The 27,429-nt window shown below is 50.4% G+C and overlaps 1 protein-coding gene across 4 annotated transcripts in view; it reads left to right on the top strand.

Moving 5' to 3' along the window:
• NR5A1 (nuclear receptor subfamily 5 group A member 1) overlaps nt 1–27,429 on the top strand; it is a 63,705-nt gene that overhangs the window by 32,887 nt on the left and 3,389 nt on the right. For all 4 annotated transcript variants that reach the window (XM_034793949.1, XM_034793950.1, XM_034793948.1 and 1 more), the window contains 2 exons: nt 12,819–12,938; nt 16,104–16,251. In XM_034793949.1, the coding sequence (XP_034649840.1) occupies nt 12,819–12,938; nt 16,104–16,251 (268 nt within the window). The remainder of the gene's footprint in view (nt 1–12,818; nt 12,939–16,103; nt 16,252–27,429) is intronic.

Below are 27,429 nucleotides of genomic sequence, written 5' to 3'. Positions count from 1 at the left end.
GCCTGAACTCCTCAGCTTACTGCAGAGCAGGGTCAGCGTGGGCAGAGGAGTGCAAGCCCAGGCAGGGGCACCATTTCCAAGGAGCAGGGTAGAGTTCATTTTCTAGGGACTGTTCATTCATTGGCCCCTCAGCTGAGGCTGCTAACAAGGAGGCTAGTCCTGAGGGTGGGTTCTGTGCTACTGACATTTGCCAGGAGGATACGGGCTTAGTTCTGTCAGATGCGAATAGGAGTCACCTTCACCCCCTGCTGCTGTCTTTCATCATCTCATGATGAGAACAGTAGAGGACCAAAACGGGTTCAGTGTGTTGGAATTAGGACGCCGGGGTTCCATCCCTGGCTCTGCCCCTCTCTAGCTGTGTGACCATTTCTCCTTTCTGTGCCTCAATTTCCCCAGCTGTAAAATGGAAATAATAATTCTTACCTCACCGGTGTGGTGTAACCCTTTAATCGGCATGTTAGAAAGTGCTTTGTCACCCACAGAAGTACTACAGATGTACAAAACAGGATTAGAACCATTATTTGTTTTATCTGGCACCAGCATTATTTCGGCCTGCCATGTGGCTTTTCTAACATGCAGGGAAAGTTAAAGGCAGACAACTTGTACAAAACTAATAAAGTCACTCTTGCTTTATACCAAATACATTTGGAGATGTTGGGTAGAACATTCCGGTGATAGAGCACTTGGCAAAAATTCCACAGACTGCTCCTTGAATTCATCAGCTCTGAAGTCAGAGACAGTTGTCAGCCATCTCTGGTACACTTTTCAAAGACGCCAGCTCCATGTGCAGTGATTTGATGCCGTGGGTCAGAATTCTCTCTGTTACAATGACGTTTTCCTATCCGGTCCTCCAGTGTCGCCACAGAAATGAAACTAACCATCTACATTCTTTGTTTGATGAAAGGGTCTGAAAGTGCCCGAGTCCCTGGGAGAAGAAGTGAAAAATAACTCAGCAATCGCACTTTTAAAAATCATAGTTCATCACTTCCTGGCACCTTGCTCTGCACTGGGGTTTGGCAGGGCAACGTGGTGCTTCTGGTTTTAGAAGTTCTGGTCTTGTCCCTTTGGTGGGGGTTGCTGAAAGCTTCCCAGAGCGGGTACGTGAGAACTCTGGCAAAAGACCTACTGTTTCGGCACCCCCACAGCAATGCTGGGAAGAGCAAACCTGGTCAGCACTCACAGCACAAGCTGAGCATGCCATTGTCTCCTCTGCTCTTTGTGCCAGCTGCGGAGCTTTTCATGGAGACCTTGAGCTCCAGTGAGAAATCTAAAGAGGTGTCACAGGTCAGCAGGATGCTGGTGCTGGCGACATTGTGTGGCTCTGAAATGTAACGCTGGCAAAGGTCACTTTCTTAGATCCGCCTGCGGCTCTAACATTGCAGTACATTCTCCAGCAGAACCTGCATGTTCTGTATCCACAGCGCCGCCAGCACACCAGCCCCAGAGACCTGTCCACACCCCGCGGCAGAGGTGGCAGCGCTTGGCCCTGAAGGAGCTGCAGATGTTCCCTGCAGGAGAAGTACTGTGCTGGCTGTATTCCTTGTGCAGCCACTCTTCTGGCTCCTGATTTACGGCTGGGCGGGGCCGTGCTTTAACAGGACCCTGTTACCTTTTGCTTTAACCTCTGCAATGTTAAAAAGGTGAAAGAGTCTGCTCTGAAAAACCAGGCGGGTTCCAAGGAATCATAGAATCATAGAAGATCAGGGTTGGAAGGGACCTCAGGAGGTATCTAGTCCAACCCCCTGCTCAAAGCAGGACCAATCCCCAACTAAATCATCCCAGCCAGGGCTTTGTCAAGCAGGGCCTTAAAAAACCTCTAAGGAAGGAGATTCCACCACCTCCCTAGGTAACCCATTCCAGTGCTTCACCACCCTCCTAGTGAAAAAGTTTTTCCTAATATCCTACCTAGACCTCTCCCACTGCAACTTGAGACCATTGCTCCTTGTTCTGTCATCTGCTACCACTAAGAACAGTCTAGATCCATCCTCTTTGGAACCCCCTTTCAGGTAGTTGAAAGCAGCTATCAAATCCCCCCCTCATTCTTCTCTTCTGCAGACTAAACAATCTCAGTTCCCTCAGCCTCTCCTCATAAGTCATGTGCTCCAGCCCCCTGATCATTTTTGTTGCCCTCCGCTGGACTCTTTCCAATTTTTCCACATCCTTCTTGTAGTGTGGGGCCCAAAACTGGATACGGTACTCCAGATGAGGCCTCACCAATGCCGAATAGAGGGGAATGATCATGTCCCTCGATCTGCTGGCAATGCCCCTACTTATACAGCCCAAAATGCCGTTGGCCTTCTTGGCAACAAGGGCACACTGCTGACTCATATCCAGTTTCTCGTCCACTGTAACCCCCAGGTCCTTTTCTGCAGAACTGCTGCCCAGCCACTCGGCCCCTAGGAAAGGGAGACAAGAACCGTGAAAAGGGAGATGTTGCTGCTGAAGGCTCTGAAGACAGTGAGACCTAGACTCAGCCTCGTCCTCTGCTAAATGTCACTCGGTCCATGTAATGGAGCAGCTACGCCCCAGCCCCGCCCCCAACACATGCATCCTTCCTGCCATCATGAGTCCCAGGAGCTGCTGTCATGCCCCAATGGGGAAAACGTTCAGCCCCGCTGGGCTCCCAGCATGCAGGGTGGAGCCCTCAAGCCCCCTAAGGAATTTCTTCCTCAATGGCTGTGAACCTGATACTTCCCTGCAGAGAAAAGTTAATCGAAAAACCCAACACACGCATGGTGGAGCTAGCAAGGCTAGCTAAACCTCCTGGCTGAGACGCTTTGCTTTAGTCCCATTCCTTCCTCTCCGTCAGGGTTTGGGCTGAGTCCTTCCAGGGACAAAACACCCGTAGGGTTCAACAGGACCTGGAAGGCTGAGTGAGGCCCCAGGATTGAGCTTTTAGTGGGTCAGCTGCTTCTGGAGGGAATCTGAGCTGTCTGAGGTACTTCTCTGGCCCCCATCACCACCGTATATGAGAGCCTCATGCTCTTTGCTGCGTTGACCCTGTGGGGCAGGTCAGTGCTGTTAGTCAGAGGGGGAACTGAGGCACCGGGAGATTTGCCCAGTGTCACACAGGGAGTCTTCGGCAAAGTGGGGGATTGAAGGAGCACTGGGGCTTTCTTGAACCTTGTCCTCCTGCTCTGTAAGTTGCCCCGCATGCTTCTGGTGCTAAAGACTTACTAATGGGGCCAGGCTGGGATTCGGCCATTTCGGAGTGCAGCTCTTCTGAGATCAGCCCTCCTTCACGGGAGGAGCACAGGCAGGTCCTGCCTTGGGCAGGGATGGGGTTCGCAAAATCTGAACTCTCTCCCTGACCTACAGGCCTTCTCCCTTCAACAGCCAATTGTGGGTCAGCTAGTCCCTTTCTTCCCCTGCATCAAGCAGGACAGGATCACATGCAGTACATTCCACTCCATGGACTTGGCTAATTTTGCCTTGAATGCTCCCAGAAGCTTTGCCTCACGTCCACCTTCCTGCGGTCTGCCTCACTTGTGCATCTGCAGAGATCCACGTTCTGGGCCTTCCTTGCACTCAGAGGGATTTAGAAAGATCAGCCCTAGCAAGGCAGATGGGCAGACCTGGGACAGGTAGGGCCAAGAGAAAGGAGGGTGGAATTCACAGGGTGGGAGGCATGTTCGGGAGAGAGAGGCCTGGCAGAGCCAGAGCAGGATTAGGAGGAAAGGAGAAAAGCCAGGCTGGGCTGGAAACGAGGAAGATGGGAGGTGGAATAGGGCAAAGGAAAGCAAATGAGCTTTGGGGGCTTATCTCATGGTATCAGTGACAGGAGCTGCAACCCAGCCACTGCATATTGGATGCTGCACATCTCCCCTGACAAGCAGTAACGTGTGTGGCTAAACCCCATGAAAATGTTGGGCATGACTTCCTGAAGCAGTACCTAGGGCAGGGGGCTGGCATGTAATTCCTGCTGTGTGTCCACAGAGCCTTGGGTGTGTGCTGAAAATGTGAGCCTGTGTCATTGAGCCATGTAGGAGCTTCACTGCCCAGATCCTTTCAGTGATTGTTAGACAGCCCATAATGGGGAAAACAGCACCAGTGTTTAGCGCTGTGAGGCTATGAGGTGTCTATAATGCATCTTCCATCTTCATTTCTTGTTCATGCAGAAGAATGCATCTTCCTTGCAACATAATGCTAAGGAACGTGCAGAATGCTGATCTAGGCACTTCATCGACAATTCTTGAGATTCGTATATGGGTTTAAAAGAAAACGATTAATCGTTAGACATGTTAGTTAAAGTCCCTTCAGATAACTTGTGAAGCTGAGTACTTTTCAAGGCTTTTAAATTTCATGTTGTTCTCAGGAAGTATGAAGAACTGCTAGGGAATTTTTATTGTTCGCTATATAAGCTTTACTAGCTTTGAACCCAGACTTTTAGCAGTGACAAGTTATTGCATTAGGTGACCGTGTTGCCTAGACCTTTAAACAATTTGTGCCTCTTAATAGCAACACCAGGTCTCTGGTAATTTGTTATGTTGTATGTGTTGAAATAGCTTCTGCCGTGTCTACCAAGCCATCTCTATTCCAAAGACCATTTATCACAGGTAAATGGATTTTTATGTAGAGCTCCGATCATGCCAAAAGAAAACCTTATTTAATCATAAAGGAATTTTCTTGTGGATGCAGCAGCTGGGTGATCGCCAGGTCTTGGAATGTCCGTTACTGGGTTTTGTGAACAGGTTAGATGCTTTCTTTTAAAATGAAGAATGTGCTCTCTAAAGATAGCGTGTCTTAGGTCCTTGATAAAGTACTTGATTAAATAGGAAAACTCTTTGCTTAGCTTTTAGAAGAGTATGTGTGTGCGTGTCATCTCTGCAAGAAATGATTGACGGATTCTGTTTTATGAATGGCCATCCATTAAGAGTCCTCTTCTTGTTAGAGGAGATTGGTAATTCACAGGTTTTATGGAGATGGTCTCTCTGTGGAGCTCTACCCTCTGTATCTGTAATGGAGATGTACCAAAGCAAAGCCCCAACAACTGAGATTCATGGGGCTGATGGTCCAAAGTCAATGGGCATGTTTCAATGGGCAGGGGGAAAGCCAAGGGAAGGAGCCTTTACATACAGATGCTGGGAGTTCAGAGAGTTTGATTGTGATTTTTGTCCCTGCTATAACCTGGTAGCGCATGACATGGGTAGAATGCAGTTTGATCTTGCAGCATAGAAGGGATTTAAACTGCTTTTAATCATGTCTGAACCGTGCTATTGCCTTGCAGAGTCCAAGGCTGTTGAGAGATGCTGGAACCCAGTTCAAACACATTTCAATCCCACTTACATGGTAAATCCAAAGCAGGTTTTAACGGTGTGGTGTTTCCATAACCACACCAATGTGGACACGCCTCCTTGGGGGCATTCAGCCATGCCTGCAATGCTGCTAGTTCCACCCTCCCTCTGCCCTGCCCCAAAGGAAGGGCAGGCACCAGGTTACACTCTCTGCAGCACTAGAGTGCTCAAGGGCAGTGGGTCCCTCCCAGCACTAGCGCACATGTGATGGGGCCACCAGATACCCACTGATTTTTCACCATGTATTTAGTAGGGATGGACAGCGTTTATCGACTGAATCCTGGAGTTTGGTAGCCCCACTTCCAAGCCCTCTGGGTCCATGTATAGTCACAACAAAGGTTTGCACATTCTGCTGTGCATTCCAGGGACACTAGCAAAGCTGGAATAAAGGTCTGGCATAGCTGGGCTGCCAGAGGGGGAGGATCCAGCCGCATTGGCAGAGCTGAGTGTGGAGGAAGCACCAGGAAAGGCTTCCTGCCCTTTGTCTGTCTGTACCCAGCACTGTCCGTCCGTCTCTCCTGAACTCCAACTTCACCCAAAGCATTTCACAAATAAACCCAGGTAATTCTCAAAGACTGCTGGGCACAGAAACGATAACGCTCTTTCTTGTCTGATGTCTATTCCCTTTGCAATCTACAGACGCTGGTTTATTGCCGCCCTTTCAGCAGAATGACGATATTATCCAGTTCCATGACACTGCATTTGTCTTCCCTCTATTAAAAGCAGCAAACGCAATGGCATTGCAAGGCTCTTCTAATAGACTTGAATTCATTCTCGGAGGAGGTATTCCTCATATTCATGATACACTTTCCTCCCTCTTATCTCACCCCAAAGTGCTCAGCAGCGCTCGGTAGACCACAGCATACAGTAATGTGGGTTCTTTCCCTCCTGATGGATAAGACGAGGGTGGCTTCCCTATAGGGATTGAAAGCCACTCACAAAATCATTTAGAACCAGGATCCTTCATGCTACCAGATGGATCAACCTATAGAAAAAGGGAGGGGGAAACTCACTTTGGCTTGTTAGGTTTGGACCCACTGTAACCCCACAAGTTCTAGGTTCACTACAGAACTTAGAACTCCTGAGGTTCACACATCATCTGCTAATTCTCCCATTCCTCCTTCCCTGACAACAGTGTATCGTCTCACAAGGCCAGATGTTCACCAGAGCTCAGGGCCAGATGTTCAGGGGTTCAGCACCCGCCACTGGGGCTCAGATTTCAGAAGAGCTCAGGACTCATCTAAGCATCAAGACAAGGGTCCAGCTTTCCAATAGCAGCTCCCACCGTGGCACTCCTGGCCAGGTTTCCAAAGGGCTCAACCCTCAACATGCACCCAGTGTGCTTGGCCCTTGGGAGAACTCCAGCCTTAGTGACTCACTCCTGCTCCCCAGAGCAGAGGACGCAGGCTGGATTCAGGTGCCTGACCGGTCTAAACAGGATCAGCTCTGCTGTTTTGTCCTCTCTCCTCACTGCCCAAATCCTGGTGATTTGCTAACCCAGGCCCTGGCAGCTGGGCTGACAATGGAGCAAAGTGTGGTAAGATCTCGGCAGAATTCCTCCCCCCCCCGCACGTTAAACAAAGCAACATGTCTGCAGTGTCCTTCACCCCGCGGAAAGCCGGGGCGCCCAGGGAGAGAGACGCAGAATAGCAGTTAACCCTGCAGCCGTCTGGCTGCTCTCTAGCGGTGGTTGCTAGGGGCCTGGTTCTCCATTGCCTAGCACCTTGTGCAGCTCTCTGCACCTGTCCAAAGCGGCTGGCCAAACCTGACGGAGAGTGTGTGAGCTCCCTGCGCACGAGGTGCTGGCCAGTGCAGATTCAGGCCCTAGGGCTGCAGCCCCAAGGGAGGAGAGTGTGTGGCCAGTAGGAGGCAGGGCAGATTGGCACCCGGGGGAAGCCCACCCCAGCTGTCTCCCCTCACTTTGCTGCTGATTCCTGACTTCTCCCAGGAGCCAGCAGGGAGAGCGGGGATGGGCCACACCTGGGCCTAGGGGCAGTGAGGAACTGGCTCTGCATGGGTAGCATGAAGAGCGGGGGCCAGCTGGAGCAAGGAAGCAGGCAGTGGGCGGTTGGTGACTGCTGGGATGGGAGAAGGGCATGTTTGGAGGCTTGGCAGGGGGCTGGGGAGGTGGGGGGAGAGGGAGGGGGCAGGGATGGGGGAGGAGGGCGTGGAGGGGAAGGGCTGGACAAGAGTTTACTTGTGTCCAGTCCCTCTGGGAAGAGCGCCGGAGACGAAGGAGCCGGGGAACTCCCCTGCCCAAAGCTGCTTGTTTTGCACCAGGGGCAGCACAGTGGCTGGTGAGTGTGGCCAGCGCGGGGAGCAGGAGGGCCTGCTCCATGGCATGGCTTGGCCTCTGTGCTCTAGTGGCCAGATTTTCACAAGAGTGCAGCCCCCAGCACCTCCCACAGAGAACAGAGTGTGTGTGTGTGGGGGGGGGGGGGCGGGGGGGTTCCTCTTTGTTCTCGATAGGAGCTGCTGGGTGCCGAGTGTGTCTGAAAGTCTCAGTTTTGCCAACCCTGAGCCAGGCCCCCCAAAATCATTAAAACTGAGGAGATTTTTAAACAAGAAATGTGGGGGGACTTTTTATTTCTCTGCTGGTTTTTCGTCAGCAGAGCCCCCATTTCTAGGCTTTTCTCCATGAGGGCCAGAACCTTCTACATCTTTTTCTAAACGAAAGCCGAGATTCTCATTTCTCCCCTGGCTCTCGAAGATTCCTGAAAAACACCAAAGATCACAACAGACTGGATCAAAAATGGCAACAGTTGGCAACACTCATGGTGCCTTGGTGGGAGCAGGATTTGTGAGAAAATCTAGCCCCAGATTTCCTAGAATTAAAGGGTGTCTGTGCAGCAATCTCATCTCCTGAGCACGTCAACAAAGTCATGATGAAAGAATGACCCCCCCCCCCCGACTTTGCTTTTTATTTCGGATGTTGTTTATTTTCTCTTTGCCTGGCCAGCAGTGTTTGGGCTTCCAATCCGGGGTGGAGTGGAGGGGGATACTTTAAATGCAAACTAATAACTGTTCCAGTTGTTATTTATTTTTTAAATCATGAAAACATTTGTATTAGTTTTTGTAATTTTTTGAAAACAAAAGCTGTATTTTGTGCCTGCTGCACTGGACACGTTTATTTGCATTTAAACCTGAAAAGGGGACTAGTTCTTACAGTTATTCTGATCCCGTAGAAGGATCCTTGTCTGGTGCATGTGGCTGGTTGGATACATTCCAGTCTAATGCCATATATATTGGAAAAGACGTACGGTTCTAAACATAATAACGTGGAACCTGTTCTCAGTAGGTGGCATCTGGTCGCTCGATACCTGATTTCTGCAACCCACACTGCTCCGTTCCACAAGCAGCCCACAAGAGCCAACTGAGTGAATGGGGGTCTGTGGGCAGGGGGTAGAACTGGATCTCAATTAGCAATGGGCCTAAATCAAGTCCAGCCGCAGAGGTGGGGCCTAACTTGTGTGCCATTGGGAACAGGGCCGGCTCCAGGTACCAGCGCAGCAAGATGGTGCTTGGGGCAGCCCACGGAAGGGGGCGGCATGTCTGGGTCTTCGGCGGCGGGTCCCTCAGTCCCTCTCGGAGGGAAGGACCAGCCGCCGAATTGCCGCCGAAGAATGAAGCGGCGCAGGAGAGCAGCCGCTGATCATGGCTTTTATTTTTTTTCCTCTTTGCCGCTTTGGGTGGCAAAAAAGCTGGAGCCGGCCCTGATTGGGAAGTGTTGGGAGCTGCAGCTTTGGGACTAGATGCTCAGTTACACCCATTTATTCCAGCTAAGCACCTGGCTCTCGGGTTTAGCTCTCCTCTCTCCTCTGTTAAAGGAGTGAGTGAGGAGCCCCTCTCTGTTCAGCAGCTGTGAGCAGATGCTCCTGGCCCTGTTGATCTTCCCAGAGACAGCCTCATTACTGCTTCCTCTCGCTCTGTACTGTGTACAATCTTGAACAGGAACAGGGGGCAAACCAGTCCCAAAGGAGCCAGAGGTGCCCACATGCCGAAAACGGGGTGCCTCACAGCATCGGCGCTACCTGGCTTTTATTGTGGACGCTGGCTGCTGTGGTTTGCAGTTTGCTGATGATGTGGCAGCAGCAGGGAAGAATGCCTGGAGGCAGGAAAAGAGGCTCCTGAGAGGCAGAGGTCACTTCGGTTTGCAAGTCCTGGAGCCGGAAATACAGTTTGCCTGCCCTGAAGGTGAGGATTGCATTTCCTCCCTGAGCTCCAGGCACCCCCCAGGCCTGCCTGCAGAATGCGCTCCGGGCCTGGAGTCAACTACACTCCCCAAAACGGGCCATCTCCACCCCACATTCCTGGGCCAGGGAAGGATGGACACTGTATTCTTTCATTTAAAAAGTAGCCAAAGCTCCCTCCCGGGAGACACAAAGCCTTTGTGTAAAACAACAACATTGCATTCTCTCGCTCCCAGCGGCTTTGGGCGAGGGGCTGCGTCCAAGAGTCATTTTGTTAAAGATTTGTGCACGGGTTGTGTGAGATTCTTGCCTTATGGAGGCAAACCAGTGCTGATAAGAGCGTGAATGAAACAAGCTTACTTGTCTCGAAGCCGGGTGGGGGTGGAGGTCGCCCAGCTTGGTACTTGCTTTGCACAGTGGCTGGCTCCTTCCCTCTCTTGTACCGTGTGGGTCTCTGTTTCCTGAGTGCAATGCAACTTCCCATGTCCTCAGTACCTCTGCACCTTGTAGTGCCTTTCGTCTGAGGAGCTCCCAGGACTGTATCCTGGGGGTTCACTGAGCACTGCCAACGCGCTTGGTGCTGTACAGGCTCAGAGGAGCAGGCAGTCCCTGCAGACACGGTACAGAGGAGACACACCTCTGCAGACTGCAGGTAGAATCCATCCGTTGTGCATTCTTGAGGCTGTCTATCTTGGAGGGCTTATCAATAGTGCTAGAAATGGTAGTTAAGTCTTGCAGCCCCCTTGTGAGGGAGAGAAGGAAGAGCGGTATTATTACATACTATGTATGGTACAGGTGGGGAAACTGAGGCACATAGCATGTAAGTGACTTGTCACCTTCCATGTGGCTTGTGAGGTTACTCGACCAGCATAGGGAATAGAGCACAGGGGCCTTGGCTGGAGTGGAGTGAGCTGTTCGCAGTTAACGTTTCACTTACCAGATTTAGCGCTTTCCTGTTAGGTGACTGTCCACAAGCAGATCGCAACTTCCACAAATGTATCTGCATGTTGGAAAATACCCCCTGGATGGTTCAGATGAACATGCTTCAGGCAACGGGTGGGCTGGACGGCTGCAAAAAGTCCAATAGACACTGCTTGAAATTGGAGCTCTTTTGAAAAGCTGCAGAAGTCACATAAGTTTCTGTTCCCTGATTGGGTGAGCAAAAGGCAGAGGTGAATTCTGGCGATTCCGCATTCTAAATTCGCTTGGTGGGAATATCTTGCCGTGTCCCCACAGAGTCACTGCCAGTCCTGCCAGCACTCACTGTGCACAGAGGGTGAAATTCACCCTGTGCCGACGGCTGACACAGCCTTGGCCCTCCTGAGTACTCAAAGGGTTCTGGTGGGATTTAGGGGGCACGCAGGCCCAGAAGAACGAACGCAAAACGGAGGCACTAGATGGACCCGGGGTCTAATCCAGTCTGTTTTGTATGTGCCTGTGTAGTGATAACAGACATGTCTATAGTGACGTGCCACAGGGCATGCTGGGATAGATTGCGCACACCAAATGAGAGAGCCCCCCCTGAAAATGACACGCCAGGAGCTTTACTGTCTGCAACAAACTCCAGAGCTGGGGGTATTTCTGCCTCTCCCCTGACACCGTCAGTCTCCATGCAGAGACACAAAAGGTGGGTTTTTTAATTAATTGGCACCGATTGTGTTCCATGGAAACGCTGTTCAGGAGAGGCAGGAGTACCACGAAGCCATGGGGACCAAGCTGGCTAAATGCTGCTTCTCTCCACTTACATGCTTAGAAAACAAGGTACAAATCTCGCACCTGACCTGCTTTAACCCACCAGAATGGGGTGATGCTGGTCAAATGTTCCGTTCGATAATTGCTGAACAGAAATTATTCCCAGCAAAAATTTGACCTGCCCTCACAGAGCACTTCAGCTCATCAAGTGTCCAACGAGTCCAACTGTGCTGAATGTAGTGAGGGCACGGAACAGCTCGTCCTGCTGGCAGAAGGCCTCTTGCCACGCTCTGCTGCATGAGGAGGAGTTGGGTTAGATTAAGGGTGCAGTTAGATGATGTATTTCTTTAAAGTGAGGCCGTGCCAAACTACCTCCTTATGCGAAGATGTTAATTGTCACAGTGGTGCCTGCAGATCGCTGTGTCTCTTTCAGTGACAAGACCACTCTTGTTTCCCCAACTCTGCTGTACTGAACACCTGCCCTTCACTCTTTGCTGTTTGCACTCTAGGGCAGCTTCTAATTCCTTGATCCTTTGGGGAAGAAGTAACTTAGCTGACTGAACCAGAACCACTCGACTTGAAATGGCCCAAAGCCTGACGGCTGGACCAGCCTGCCTTTCCGTGCTGGTCACATGCTGTCTGACTTCAGATAACTGCATTTCGCTGCTCCATGCAAAGTGCTTTGCATTCCCTTCTTCCAGCTGGTAAATGTAAAATGCTTTCTGGTCCACCAGTTTGTTTTCCATCTTGGCACTCCAGAACAGCCCACAAACACACATGCAGACCCATATCTCTCCAGCGCACTGGCTGTGGGATGTGGACCATGACCCAACATAGCTGGAAAACTCAAAGCCATGTATAAATATGTGTGTGTAGTGGTGGGTGAGTCAGCATAGCTGGAGCTAAGGTGTGCATTTGTATCTATAGGTGTACATACACGCATGCACCTTGGCTCCAGCTATGCTGTTTCACCCAATGCTACTGCACTGGGGGGGGCGGGGGCGGGGACGGGGGAATTCTCTGTTAATAGCATTGTGCATTTTGTATACAGTCCAATCAATACAGTATTTAAGGGAAATTGACCGACTGCTCTGCTTTGCTGGGGATCACTGCACCTGAGGAAAGCTCTATGGGGAGCTGCCTCTGCTGCTGAACTGCCTTATTCTGCTCCAGCATGTGCTCCTTGTGCATCGTTGTGGGAGCAGGGTGAGACGTGGGAAGCTCACTGAGGCCCTCACCAAATCGGACATTGATTCATACGTGGGCTTTTGCAGCTGACAATGTGAATTCAGCCTGTCACCGATTGCAGGAGCCAGGAATGCGTTTGATCACACTACTGTCACAATGCATTAATGGGCCATGGACCGGCAGTGACAGGAAGGGCTTGAGGAATGAGCCGAGGGTGGGCGATATGTCAGAGAGCAGAGGGAACTCTGCTGCCGCTTCTCCTCAGAGACGCTGGACGGAGGGGTGGGCTTGGGGGGTGGTGGGGAGAGTTCATTCATTTCGAAAGCATCCAAGACCTCATCCTTTGACAACTTTGCATCCAAGTCCAACCTTCCTTCTGCACTGTGTTGCCAGGTCCCTAACCTGTGAGCAGAACTGAGAGGTTTTAATGGCTGTGTTTGCAACTGTGTTTCAGGTAGGTGATCAGATGAAACTGCTGCAGAACTGCTGGAGTGAGCTGCTGGTGTTTGACCATATCTACAGGCAGGTGCAGCACGGGAAGGAGCACAGCATGCTGCTTGTGACGGGCCAGGAGGTAATGTCCTCTCCTTTGTTGGGAAAAGCCTTGCGGTGTTTCAGCAGACTGTGCCTTTCCACTGCAATTCCTGCATTGCTAAGTGGTGCAACAGCATGAAGGGGTTGGGAGAGCATAGCTAATAGTGAGCCTGCATTATTGCTGCAGATGGATTGATGGACACAAAGAGTGGAACAGCCTCGTGCCTCTGACGATGCTTTGGGATACTAACCAGAGCCAGGTGATATGGGGACCGGTTCCCTCCCGATTTGTAACTCTGCTGCCCCTGTTCACGTCAGGATTTGCAAATCTGCCATATTGCTGCAAAGGAAAATCTTCCCCTTCTCACCATTTATTCCCAAAGGGGATTGATGAAAAGTCACTTTTCTTTGCCATTTTTGTTTGCACCCAATTGAGATCAGAAATTCCACTGCTTCCTCGCTGGGTCAGAACCAGTGTTTTTAATCTAAAAGGAAAGCACGTGAAAGGCACCATGTGCCTACTGGTTAATCTGTTGCTATTAAATGTGTTTCATTGCCCTAGTTGTGGGTCTGGTAGTATCTCTCTAGGATCAGAGGCAGCAAGATGTAAAGAGAAACAGTAACAGAGCCCTGCATTGTTCTTAGGTGTGTTATGGTAGGACCTAGAGGCGCCACCCCAGATCTGGGCCCCACTGCACTGGGGACTGCACAAACATATAGTCAGAGTCAGTCCCCGCCCCTAAATTGAGCACAGAGATGGCATTTTTATCCTCGTTTTACAGAGGGGATCTGGGGCACAGGGAGGCTAAGGGACTTGCCCAGGGTCATGCAGGGTGGAGCTAGGACTTGAGCCAGCAATCCTGATCCCCTTTCCTACAAGGCCAGCCTTCCTGAACTGGTGTGTGAATAAAAACAAAACGCTGTCCTTGCAGGAGGAGAGTCATTCGTTGTCTGCTTCCCTGTGAGGATGCCAGTTTCCCAAACATCCTCCTTGTCCAGTCCAGTGTCCTTCCCTCTCTCCAGCTCCCTCTCCAGACACCTCCACGTAAATTACGATTCCCCAGCACCCAAACCCTAGGCTCCACTAGCACGGGAGATTCCCCTGGACCCTGCGTCCGATGTGCCTAGTGGCAGAGCCCCCTCTGCGGCCGGTCTGGCTGCTGCAGAAAGAATGTCTCTGGGAGCTCAGCGGGCCTGAGCCAGGCTTCATTAACTGGCTGGATCGTTTTCTTTGCAGCTGATTGCTTTTTAAACTTCCTGGCCTTGATCCCATGGACTGGGCTGTGACGGCGAATCCCCGTCACATACCTGGGGTCTATATTCACGACTCCAGTGGTTACGGCCACACCCAGGAGCCCTGAGTTTAGAGGCAACTGGGGGGTTCACTTTTGGGTGAGCCTTGGGCCAATTCAAGGGCTGCGGGGCAACATTTAAAGTGGGGGAGGCATCGACACCCCCCTCTTAAATCCCCCCCCCCCGTCCCCAGCAATCTAATCCCCCGGCCCCTGGCCCATCAGCCCAGGCAGCCACCCCCTCCAGATTTTAGGGAGTGACGTTGTGAAATGGTGCACTGGCTCACCCTCAGGTCTGGCCTGGCCAAAAAGTAATCGGGCTGTGCCCCCCCTCCCCCGGCTCTGCAGCCTATGGGCCATCTGGTTTTGTATGGCAGCCACTGGAAACTCAGCGGCTTTGCAGGGCTGAAGTCAGGCCAGCCTGGGCAGTTTTGGTTGCTTAGCGGTGGGGCTCGTTTGAACTTCAGACTCCAGGATGGGAGCCCATGTGAACCAAAATCCATCTCCGTAGTTTCAGACAATCTCAGCATTCCCAGCTACGTGGAGCCCAAACTGGGAAGAAAAAATGGGTGACTTTTGTCTTACTTCTTTCCCTCTGGCGAAGGTCCTCCCGTCCCGCCTCCTGCGTGAACTAAGGTTGACCCAAGCAGATGCCTGGTGTTTTGTTTTTGCTGGGTTCCGGAATTGTTTTTGCACAAGGGGAGAAATAATGATCTGTAGATAGACCCAAACCATCCCCGGAGCACAGGCGGCCGGCATGTACTGCCTTCCAGCCAGGGGAGAATTCTTGGGTTTGGAGCAAAATGTTTCTCATAAGAAAAATCAACAGTCATGTCTGTATTTACAGAAACTGGGTGTGAGAACAGACCAGCTCTGTTTGAATAGTAGATTTTGCAGGGAACATGGGAACAAAGTCTCCCCAGAATCGCAGCCTGATCTTCCAGCTATTCCCAGGACAGCATTGCCGTTGTGCAGTGAGGGCTTCCTCTTTAAATACAAATTAAAACAAATATAACACAGAAGATTGCTATTTTCTCTTGTTTGTCTCCAAGTTACCCCTGTTTATTCTCTAAAGTGAGATTCATCTGGCCAAAGGACCTTTGCAGCACTGTTTGGGATGCCGTGGGGCTTAAATCGTCTCCTGGGTTTATACTGGCTACCCAGGGATGAATTTCACCCTGACTCCGCAGTTCTGCTGCCTCTATCGTGTAATGTTTTAGCTACAGGCCAGAATTGGCTGCTGCTCCCTGCCCTCCTGGGAATCAGGGAATCCATCACCTGTGCCAGGGGGGCTGGAACAGTGTGTAGTGGGGGCGCTGAGAGCCATTGAACCAAACTGTAAACCCTGCGTATGATGGAAACCGCTTCAAGCCAGGAGGTGTGGCTAGTTCCAGTACCTATGGCCTGGGCATGCAGCCACGCTGCCCTGTAGCTATTGTTTGGCTAGCTGAAAACCCTGCCAAGGTGGAGTTTGTTCCCTTCCCTCCACTGCCAGTTCCCTGTGATAATCCAGCCAGAGAGAGGGAATAATTCTAAATCCCATTCAGCCAGTCTTACGGCGGTGGGGGACACCGTGAGGACACCCTTAGGGTGCAGAGGGCTAGTACAAGACCTAGGCACCACTGAAGTCGTGGCTCAGCTCTGTGCTGCAGGGTGAATCTCACCGGAGGAGTCTTTTCAAGTCCACCTCCAGTCCCACTGCGGTGTTGGCTATTTGCCGTCCCTATGGCCAGGAGCAGGAGGGGGGTTTAAAATGAGCAGCTCATGCCGTCTCCAAAGGCAGGGTGTAGCTAAGAGACACTGGGGGGTCTAGACCCCGCACGATGCCTCGCAGTGGGTATGCGCTGCTCCTCAGGCCCTTGCAGTGTGTGATGCTCCCGGCCGCTGATCCCGGCTTCCTTCTTTGCTTTCAGGTGGAGATGGCGACAATCGCAGCTCAAGCAGGGTCCAACCTGAATAACCTGGTCCTGAGGGCACAAGAACTGGTCCTACACTTGCATTCGCTCCAGGTGGATCGACAAGAGTTTGTGTGTTTGAAGTTCCTGATACTCTTCAGTCTCGGTAAGTGCCCCAGAAAGGGCTGAGTTCTGCGGGGTGCCTGGGGGAGATGCTGGAATGCAAAGCACTCTCACGCACAAAGCCAGCAAAGGGAACGGCGGAGCGGCTGCTCTCTCGCGTTGCCTCAGTTGGTGGGAGCATGGAGAGCGGTTATTAGAGACTGTTGTTATTTACTCGTGGCACAGTCGCACCAAGAGACCACAGCCACGACCGAGGCCGCATTGTGCCAGGCACGCTGTGAAGAGATAGTAACAGACATCCCCTGCCCCAAAGAGACAAGGAGGAGGGGGAGAAAGGGAGTATGGTTCTCCCCAATTCACAGGGGGAGTGAGGCACAGTGGGACTGCGTGACTAGTACCATGTAGCTTGTATCCAGACAGAACGTGACTTGTTTTTAAGCTGACTGCATCTCCTCACGGTGTGAGCCTTTCCGCCTCCGGGTAACCCCTCCAGAGATAAGGGGTTTACACCACAGACACATTGTGCCTCCTTGTTGAAAATCCTTCCCAAACACCTCTCTGCTCTCTGACAGACAGTGATCTCTCACTGTGGTGAGAAGGGCACCAGGCTCGGGGAGATAACTCAGTGGTTTGAGCATTGGCCTGCTAAACCCAGGGTTGTGAGTTCAATCCTTGAGGGGGCCACTTGGGGATCTGGGACAAAATCAGTACTTGGTCCTGCTAGTGAAGGCAGGGGGCTGGACTTGATGACCTTTCAAGGTCCCTTCCAGTTCTAGGAGATGGGATATCTCCATTAAATTTTAAATTTAATTTGGGCTGCAAAGCACCAGTTCTCTGCAGTGTGAAGGGGTGTCAGAGATTCAGGGGAGCTACAGAGAGATGCACACAGGAGCAAAGCAGTCAGTGGGATATAGGATCCGATCTTCCCCTGGCAGAGGATCTCAGCTTGGTGAAACACAGCCTCCAGGGTATGTGGGAGCATGTTTCTCAGTGCAGGTAGACAGACATGGGCTAGCTCCCCTTGTTAAAAATCATAGCCCAGCAGCACGGGCACTGGCATGGGCCAGCTGCCTGACTACAAGCCCGCCGATCCCCTGGGTGCATACTTGGGTGGCCAGCCCAAGCCACTGCCTGTGCCACCTCGACCACACTAGTGTTCGGCACGCTAGCTCACGCAGCGCTAGTGCGCCTGTCACCCTGCGCTGGGAAGCGCCCTCCCAACTGTTCTGGAGATGACTTGGTGGGCTAGAGGGTCCCTACGCTGCTCACGGGTAGAGGAGTGCTCAGGCACTGTGGGCCAGGAGAAACACACAGACAGGGCCTGCTGCTCCTGTCAGGGCGGCATAGCTAGAGATTGGAAGCCTGGTTTCTAGAGACATGAACCCCCTTTGCTCCTACTGACGTGTGTCCTGGGATTCAGAGCTGCTTTGGGGTGAGCTGCTCTGAGCAATTCCCTGGCTCCTGCTCGCTTCGGCCTGTTCAGTGCAAGGTGCTGTTCAGAAACGTTTAAGTCCTGCTGGCTGGCTGAGGCCAGCTCTCCCCTGTGTCATCCCCACAAGGGCTAAGATCTGCCAGGGTCTCTGCTGGGAGTTCCTGGAACAGCAGGTGCTAGAGCCTTCTGGACAGATGCACTTGGCCTGTGTGGCCTGCCAGAGCCAGGGTTGTGCTGCCTGTATAAAGTGTCACTCAGGGTGTTAACCGACCACCACTGTGGCAGGGCATGAGGCACTCAGAGGTGGCTACGTGTGAGGCAGCCGGAGGTGATGGGTATTGGGCACTGAAGACATGGAATGAATACATGAGCAAATGGGTGAAGCAGAGTTTGCCACAAGGGACGGGTGGTGCCATGCTGGAAGTCAAGAGAAGAGCCTTTATTAGAGGTGATCCTTAATAGCAGCCAGAGGTTTGCAGTGGATGGGCCTTCCCTGCAGTGCCATATGCCATGAGGGCTTCTGCTCATGGTTCCAGCGTTCTCTGCGCAAAGAGCCACTGGCTTTCCCCATGGCCCGGGCCCCTGAGGGACGGCATAGGATCAAAGGTTCCATAGGGCCAGTGCTTCTCCCGGCTCAGCTCTGCAGGTGGTGGTTTTCTGGGGCGGTAAAGACCAGAGGGAGCAGCACAGATGATAGGTCTCGGAGTGTCCCCCTGACCCGAAGGTTTGCTAGATGTCTAAGAACCTGCTGGGCGCAGCTTGGCTGTGGGCACGTCCCCCCTGCGTTCTCTGAGTCGCTGAGCCCAATTCAAAGCCTCTCTGATGGGGTGGAAACTAAAGGGAAGCTCGCACCAGACCTGGTCAGAGCCGCACACAAAAATCGCTGTGACCTGCCATTATCTGTGAGTCTGTGGGAGGGGAGAGGTGATTACAGTGTAGAGTCTAAAGGGAGCGCCAGAGACAAACATGCTGAAAATAAACCTGCTGAGCTGGCAACAGCCAAAGCGCTAAGTTAATTAGGCAAAAACCTTTGTAAAATAGCTTGTAGCTTTATCAAGAACCAGGAGGAACCAAATCAAATGGCAACTCCTCACCTTTGCCCCCAGAGTCTCTCTCGGGGAGGCAGCACCTCTGCCTGAGGCCTGGGGGCTGTTTGCAGCATCGCCAGTTCCCAGAGGCTCATCCCACGTTGGTGTTTCCCAGGGGCTAGTGCTGTCGCTGGGCATCACTCCCCGGGGGAGGAGTGGCCATGCACAGCCTGGGCTGAACGCAGCTGTTAGATAGCTGCAGCAGCAAGAAATTCCACAGGCTCGGGGGCTGTAGTGTGAGCGTATTAGGGATCCGGGACTGTCTCTGGCCAGTGCTCAGTGCCCCTCTCAGCACCTGGCATCCCTCCTCATTATGTTGGGTATTTATTTGTGTTGCGGTAGTGTCTAGACACCCCTAGTCAGGGCTCAGGACTCCATCAGGCTAGGAGCTGTATACAGGCAAGTAATACAAAGCTGGCCCTTGCAGTATAAAATGAAAGACAGCGGGTGGATGCAGCGTAGAGGTGAAGGCAGGCACCCAGTGACAGTCCACTGGGTCTGAGCTGTGTGACAAGCAGCAGGCCCCATGCACCCGCTGGCAGCGCAGCAGAGGTGAGCTCTAAGGGAGAGAATTGAGTGAGGACAATGAGAGGTGGCTTTGCAGACTGACGTTATTCACAGCTCTTCCTCCCGGTCGGGGACCTCATCCTGCCAACACTTAGGCACGAGAGTAACTTTACTCATGGACGCAATCCCATAGATTTCCGTGGGGCTATTCACAGGAGTAAAGAATATTCACAAGCAGAAATGTTTGCAAGATGGGTCCATGTACAGCAAAGTTGCTGAGTGAATTGCACAGGGCCATGCTGCAGCTACAGTTAGTTATTTTTAATGTGGCATCTGGTGTGAATACAGTCCCTGAGGTGAGCCCTGCAGAGAGCACTGGGGTGAACAGGGGGAGCACTAGACAATAGTATTTCAATTGTGCCTGTCGAGGCTCAGAGCCCCATCATGGGAGGCGCTGTGCAGCCATGTAACAGAAAGCTTAGCAGTCTAGATGACCAGATAATGTACTGACATCCCTCCACCTCCCTTGGCTTGCAGCTCCACTCAGAACTTTTTAAAGCAAAAATATTTTTATTTTCATCAGATCATTTCCCAGAACAACCTTTTCTCCCCCTGAACCCCAGAAAACAGTGATCCTGCCGAGAGGCAAGTGGTGGGTGAGACCCCACCTTGGTCAGCATGCAAGGGCCAGTGCAGGCATATAATAGGGCCTGTTTTGGGCAGTGAAACAAAGCGGCTGATAGGGCCTTTACAAAACAGCCGTGTTGACAGAGCCTCGCGTAGGGACTGGCTCTATCTGGCTGGATTTGCGTCAGAGGAATGCAGGGCAGGGAAGCGCAGATTTCTCATGATATAGCCACCGTCTCGGAGTCTGTGGTAAAAGTAACTCAGGCTGATTCACATATTTACTTCTCACCTAGACACAATATCGCCAGCCGCCGCTGGCTGCGAGGGGTAGGGCTGGGAGAGCTGGCCCTCCTGCGGGGCCCGGCACGTTTCTGGGGGCCTTGCCACAGCCTTTGCCAGCCCCTTTGGCTTGTACATTGGCCTCCCCTCCCCTCTCGAAAGCCCCACCCCTTGCCGCAGTTACCATAGCAACACGCAGCTACAGGAACAGAGCCTGCTGCAGGTGCAGGCTGCTACTGACCCTGCAGGTGTCTAATGCTCACCTTGCTATGGTCCCGTTGCCAGGCAGAGCGCCCGCCTGGGCTGCCTCGTCCCCCTGGCCCACGCACATGGCGGTGAGGGGGTGGGTGGGCGGCTCTGGGGCCTGACAGCCTCTATTTAGCCACCGAACAGGTACAGCCTGGGCATCCGCAGGGCACGCGTCCCCCCAGTGTGCCCACCCTGGCCTGGAGGCCCTGCCTGGGTGAAGTGCCATGGGCACTGCCAAGCTTCCATGTAGCTCTGCCAGAGCCAGTGTCATCCCTGTGGGTTTGAGTCATCTCCTCAGCACCTTTCCCTCCTCCCCTGGCCTTACCCCCACACCCTCCATCTCTGTGGTCTCCTTCTCGCCCACTTCCCTCTCTCCTCCCTGCCCTTCCTGTCCTGCTTGCTGACAAACAAAAGCCCCAAGGAAATGACGTCTGGTTTGCAAAGGCGGGTGCTGCACTTGCTGGGGGTTGAGCCGGCTTTGTCTGACTGTGGCCCACTGGCTGATTGTTTGCCTGCGTATAATTGTCACTGTGTTCCATGGGTAGGTGCGGATAGTAAGGGATGTCTCCTCTGGCTAGTTTAGCACTTTGCACCCTAGCCAAAGGATCTCCAAGTACTTTGCCAACATTCCTGAGCTCCGAGTAACACCTTCCATTCTCCCCCGGCCTGCGGGAAGGCCGGTACGTATCCTTACCCCCGTGCTATGGACGGAGGAAGTGACTTGCTCAGGCTCACCGTTGGCTGCAGAGCGCTCAGATCTCACACCTCAGCCCAGTAGATCACGTTCCCTCTCACCCTAGAAACACGGGTCTCGTTGTTGTTCATTGTACAGCCCCCAAAGGTGTGCCAGGGCCTTTAGAGAGAGATTTAAAAAAAACAGTGGACCTAAATTTTCAAAAGATGCGTGATTCTGGGGGGTGGGGCCCAGGCAGGATCCTTTGAAGGTGCCTCCGTTTTTCAGAGGGCAAGTGCTCAGCACTTCCTGAGAATCAGGCCCATTTGCGGTGTCCCAGATTGTCAGCCCAAAATTGAGACCCTGCTCACTTCGGCAAACTGAGCCAGTCTCTCCTGCCCACTTCCCTGTGAGGAGTCGCGGGTGGGAGGGGAGAATAACAAGCTGTGTGGGGTAGTAAAGTCGTGTGCCTTATATTACAAAAGCAATGAGTTCAAATGATGTGATGGTTATTGCTCTTAGAAATGGGTCACACCTTGGATTCCCTCATTGCCAAATGGATCACTAACTTCTCGGCACTTTGTGAGCTTTAATGAGCACAAATATTCTCCATTGAATGAAAATATTTACATGCTTTTTGCTCCGGGAACAAATCAAGAGGTAGATACAGTCCAAGGGGTATATTCTGTGCACATTTAATGCATAGAACCAGCGTTGCCAACTCTCCTGTTTTTATCACAAGTCTCACACTATCTGGTATTTTCTTAAAACTCCAGCTCAGGGAGTCAAGTGATTGATTATGAGAGCATCTCAGCTTCTAGCCCTCAGAGTTGTGGAGAGGAGCTTGAAATCCTGACTTGTGTGCACCTTAAAAGCTCTAAAGCTAGAAAGTAAATAAGAAGAACCCCACATTTATTATTATTTTTTAAATAATCATGATTTTGATGCTAATCTCATGACTTTGGGGGGCCCAGTCATGATTTTTGCGCACTTAGGCTTGGCAATATTGGAACGTCTCATGGCAGAAGATGTGCAGTGTACACCTTTAATTATCATGACACTGTTGCATGCTGCATTGGCCTATTGTGGAGTTAGGCTCCCACCGCCAATGCTGTTTCCTAACTGTCTCTCAGGCCCTTTTGGAAATCACAGCCAGAGCTTTTAGAGTCCATGTTTTGCTGTTGACCAAGAGTACTTGGTTATGCTCCTGGCACATTCAGGGCTTAATACCATAAGAACTTCTCCAGCTGTGAATTTAATACTAGCAAATTCCCATGTCTGCAAAGTATCCAGTGTGCAGCTTTATGGTGCACAATGGCTGAGGTCTGATCCAGTTGTTAGGGACTCTACCTGTGCTTATTTAAAAGGTCTATTCACTCTTCCCATCAGCCAATTCTGCTCTGAGAGAGAAGTGATAGAGTATGATCCACACTATTTCACAAAGCCATGTTTCATCTGCATTCAGAGACCATGGGCTTAATTTTGCCCTGTGCAATGCCACAGGTGGGGAGTTGGCATGGATGTAGCTGATGGCAAAATTTGTTCTAATAGCTTTGGCAGGAGAAAAGCAACTTTAGAGATCAGTGAGCAGAGTAAACGGTTACATTAGCATGATATAAGTAGGGCTAATTTGTACCACTCCTAAATTCTGGCCTGGTACGTGGGGGTTTATGAACCCTAATAGCAATTAGGTATTAGATAGGATTATTTTTTAACAGATGTGCTCTAGGATATATCTTGTTTAACTGGGTTGCTCAGCAGGCCACCCCTATTCAAACCTGACTGATTTATACTGATTTCTGTATCTCCCATCTCTGTGCTTGGGAAATGCTGGTGATCAGACACATATTCAGTCCCTGAGCCTGCAGTGGGGTCCAGGAATGGGGCGGCTTCCCTGCCTTCAGAGTGGCTGTGTGTGATCGAGGCTTAGCCCAAATTTGATGAGAAGGAGCCGCTCCCAGCACCCGAGACCACGTCTATAACCTTCCATGTCAGTTGTTTCCTTTTGAAAAAGCTGTTTTAAAGTACAAGAAAATTAAATATGATAATCTGCTGTTTAAACAGTGATAAGGCTGTGACACAAACAGAACCCAGATTGGAAAATAAAAGGGCTGGTGGCTTGGGATGGCAGAGCCGATCTAAGGAGGGATGGGAGTTTGGGGGAGACCCTAGCCCCTTTCCCCCTCCCTCGGTGGGAGCAGATGTTGCAGTGGAGTATCCCGGGGTCCTGCTCTCCACACCAGCTGTGCCCATAATAGAAATCCTATAGTAGCATCCTCACACATTGTAGGAGGGTCGCAGTACCTTGCAGGGCTGGAGGCCATTACTGGAGAATGTTGCAGTGTTTTATTAGGGTGGGGGGCTTTGCCAGCCCAAACCAGTGTGAACAAACCAATCCATGTCAGGCTCCTCAGAGGAAACATTCCCAGACTGGTGCCACTGCTCCTTGGTTGGGACCTGGGAGGCACTGAAACAGCAGTCTCAGCTTGGCTTATTCCTTTCCCGCATGGGCATTTCTGTTGAACTCCCATTGCCTTTCCTGTGGATGAAATGTCAGTGGTGGCTCTGAGGGTGATAAGCCCCAGCTTCAGGGTGGCTGTGTCTCCAATGCATGCTTAGCGCAAACAGTAAAGATGCCTTCCCAGAAGTGACGTGAACATACCTGTATTGCTGTACATTGTGCTAAGTATATTACATTCTTCTTCTTTTTTTCTTTCTCTGTGGCTTTCTAGGAAGGCTGTGCAACAATACGCTGTATTTCCTATGTCTCCTTTTGCCCCAAATCCAACTGTTTCTTTCCATAATGCAAAGTTCACTTAGAGCAGTAAGAACATAAAAATGGCCATACTGGGTCAGACCAATGGTCCATCCAGCCCAGTATCCTGTCTCTGACAGTGGCCAGTTCCAGTTGCTTCAGAGGGCATGAACAAAACTGGGCAATTATTAAGTGATCTATCCCTTGTTGTCCAGTTTTAGCTTCTGGCAGTCAGAGGTCTAGGGACATCAGAGCATGGGGATAGGTTCCTGACCATCCTTGCTAATAGCCATTGATGGATCTATCCTCAAGGAACTTCTCCCATTCTTTTTTGAACCTATAGTTTTGGCCTTCACAACATCCCTGGCAACAAGTTCCACAGGTTCACTGTGCATTGTGTGAAGAAGTGCTTCCTTTTGTCTTTTTTAAACCTGCTGTCTATTCATGTCATTGGGTGACCCCTAGTTCTTGTGTTATGGGAAGGGGTAAACAACACTTCCCTATTCACTTTCTCCACACCATTCATGAGTTTATAGCCTTCTATCATATCCCCCCTTAGTCGTCTCTTTTCTGAAGTGAACAGTCCCACTCTTTTTAATCTCTTCTCATATGGACGCTGTTCCATACCCCTAATAATTTTTGTTGCCCTTCTCTGTACCTTTTCCAATTCTAATATATCTCTTTTGAGATGGGGTGGTCAGAACTGCCCACAGTATTGAAGGTGTGGGCGTACCATGGATTTATACAGTGGCATTATGATATTTTCTTGTTTATTATCTGTCCCTTTCCTAGTGATTCCCAACATTCTGTTCGCTTTTTTGACTGCCGCTGCACATTGAGCCGATGTTTTCAGAGAACTGTGCACGATGACTCCAAGATCTCTTTCTTGAGTGGTAACAGCTAATTTAGACCCCATCATTTTGTGTGTATAATTTGCCCTTCGCAGGCTCAGCTGTAGAGAACAGGATTGCATATTACGTGTAGGATGTAATTGCCTTTAACAAGAGAATTTCCACATTTACCACTCTGCCACAGCACAATCAAAGCCAACGCCACAGACACAAGAGGCTGCCATTTGAGTTCTAAATAGATTTCTCTCCTGAGCAGGTAAAGAGGTTTAATTAAAATTAGGGCTTCTCAAAATAGCAATATTTATGAGGACAGCACAGGTTAGCTTTGTTCTACAGAAGGGCTTAATAGAGCCTTAATGGATTGACCTATCATTCGATTTCATGACTTATATTCATGAAGCAGCTCCTCTTGGGGAGGGGAGTAAGAGAGGCTTTTATAGCCCACATTCCCTTAAGCGTTTGCAATTTATCAGCAGCTTCTCCCAAACAAAAGGAGCTGTGAATAGGAAGAACACTTGAGGGCATAGAAATAATCCCAGGCATATCTGTATGTGTGATGGGCTGCTTTGTCACAGGACAGAGTCTTTGCAACTGCTGCAGTGTCTCTAAATGAAGTGAGTCAATGTTATTTGGACAACATTCTTTATTCATTGCAGGAATGAAAAGATTATTCAAATATTCAATTAACCAGTGAATAGGATCTTTCTGAGAACCAGGTGAGTTCATCAAGTAGAACTAGCTATTGTTGAGCCAACTCAGGGTATAGATTTGACATTTATCAATATAACTTCTTTTTTTTTAAATGACACTCACAATAACCTTATGCAGATAAAGAGATTTCATAACAACATGCTCTAATATAACAGAGACAGGCGCGTTAAGAACAAATGTGCCACAGGAGGGGAAAGGGAATTCTGATCTGATAAAGTGTGTGTTCTACAGAAGCTGAGATACTTTGTGACTCTGCCACACAGTACAAAGCAACAGTGAGATGGGAAGGGCCCATTAGATCATCGCCTTGTCCAGCCCTCTGCCAGTTCAGGATTGTTCCCTCTGGCATATTCTTGTGGGCTTTATTCATCTGACTCGAGCAATGGGGCTTCCGCCACTTCCCTTGTAAGACTGCTCCACAGCTTGATAGGCCTCCATGATAGATATTTACCGAAAAAGGTTGCAACTCTTTTCAGTTTAGGCCCCAGTTCAACAAAGCACTTAAACACCTGCTTACCTTGAAGCCTAATGGCACTTAAGCACATGCCTGGCTGCTTTGATGAACTGGGGCCAAATTTCAGTTATGTGCTGATTCCGATTTCCCTTTCCAGACCATGTAGAGGTATTTAGTAAAATTAAAATATTCTGAAAGGGCAGCGGGCCCTGCAGCCATTGCGAGGCAGAGCTGATTGTGTCACTGCTCTTTGTTAGGGCCCTTCAGCCAGTTTTCATTCCATGTAACTGCTCATATCAAAACCAGCTGGAAACATTTGTGCAGTAATAATGTGTGAGACTCTGTATCAAGTGCTTGCTACAGTCTAGCTACATTGTATCTGCTGCATTCCTTTCCATCATGGAGGGGCCAGTCCTGTAACCCTTCACTCAAATAGACATTTATACTAGTAGTACTATTGGTTTGCTAAGCCTGATTCCCCATCACTTCCATTAATGGTATCCAATGACTGAGTTCATTCTCCAAAAGCCTTGGGGTGCTTATCCTACTGGCCTGCTGATCTGTATATATTTAACTTTTCCAAGTACTCTATGACCTGCCTCTTATCATCCCGTCTCCATTGTCTATTCCAGACTTTGTTTTATTTTGCTTGTTGGAGACAGATTCCAGGAAGAAGTTCAGTAGCTCATCCATCTCAGAACCACATACTTGTTGATTGTGTTTCTCCCCCCACATACCAAGAGACTTCCTTTGCCATCACTGCTTCTAATCTGAATAATATATTTTTAAAAGTCTTTAATCCATTTGGGTAGAACATTAACCCATTCTACGTTTCTGCAGCTCTAAAGCCAAATTCAGTCTTGGTGTAGAACCCTACTGCAGTCAATAGAATTACCCCAGGTGGAATTTGTACCCTAATCTTTTCCCAGTAAGTCACTGTGTATTCTTGCTCAGTCCTTTCCCTGGGCAATTTCCATTACAGATTCCTTTGTATTACAGACCTTTGGGGCAGTCTCTCGTGAAGGCATTTCCAGGGAACTGCTGAGTCTTTATTAGACTAAGATCTAACAGTGTCTATAACAGGTAGAAGGAAACCTCTGGGCCCAAACAATCCAAACTGCCATGCTCCAAATCTGGACCGAATTCTGACTCTTCACAGTATTCAGCTTCGAGACATTTGAGCTGCCGTCTCGCCTCTGAACTTGACCCTAAAGGGGCCCCCTCTCTCCACTGGCTACCTGCAGGTAGACGGAACAGATTTGCTATCAGACATCATGGTAATTGTTGCCGCAGCTCCACCAAGTACAGGCAATCCTGTTAACTCCATTGGCCCAAATGTTTTCAGGGAGGATGTTTATAGCAGGCTCTCCTGTAAGTGGGCTCTAAGCTATGAACATTGTGTACTTCTGTAGTAGCCTAATAACATGGAGTATGTATAGTGCCATTTTACCAAAGCCTTTGTTAAATCCACACATCACCCAGGTTTCAACGTGTTAGATTTAAAAAATGAAATGAATTAGCTGAACAAAAATGGAAAACTCAAGTCTTTTGTATTTTTAAGTGCTAGAATAGCATCCTGCTACCCACTGGGAAGA

This window comes from Trachemys scripta, chromosome 17, assembly GCF_013100865.1.
Source record: "Trachemys scripta elegans isolate TJP31775 chromosome 17, CAS_Tse_1.0, whole genome shotgun sequence".
Taxonomy (NCBI): domain Eukaryota; kingdom Metazoa; phylum Chordata; order Testudines; family Emydidae; genus Trachemys; species Trachemys scripta.
Note: the sequence above shows the minus strand (reverse complement) of the source record. Positions and strands in the feature narration are given on the sequence as shown.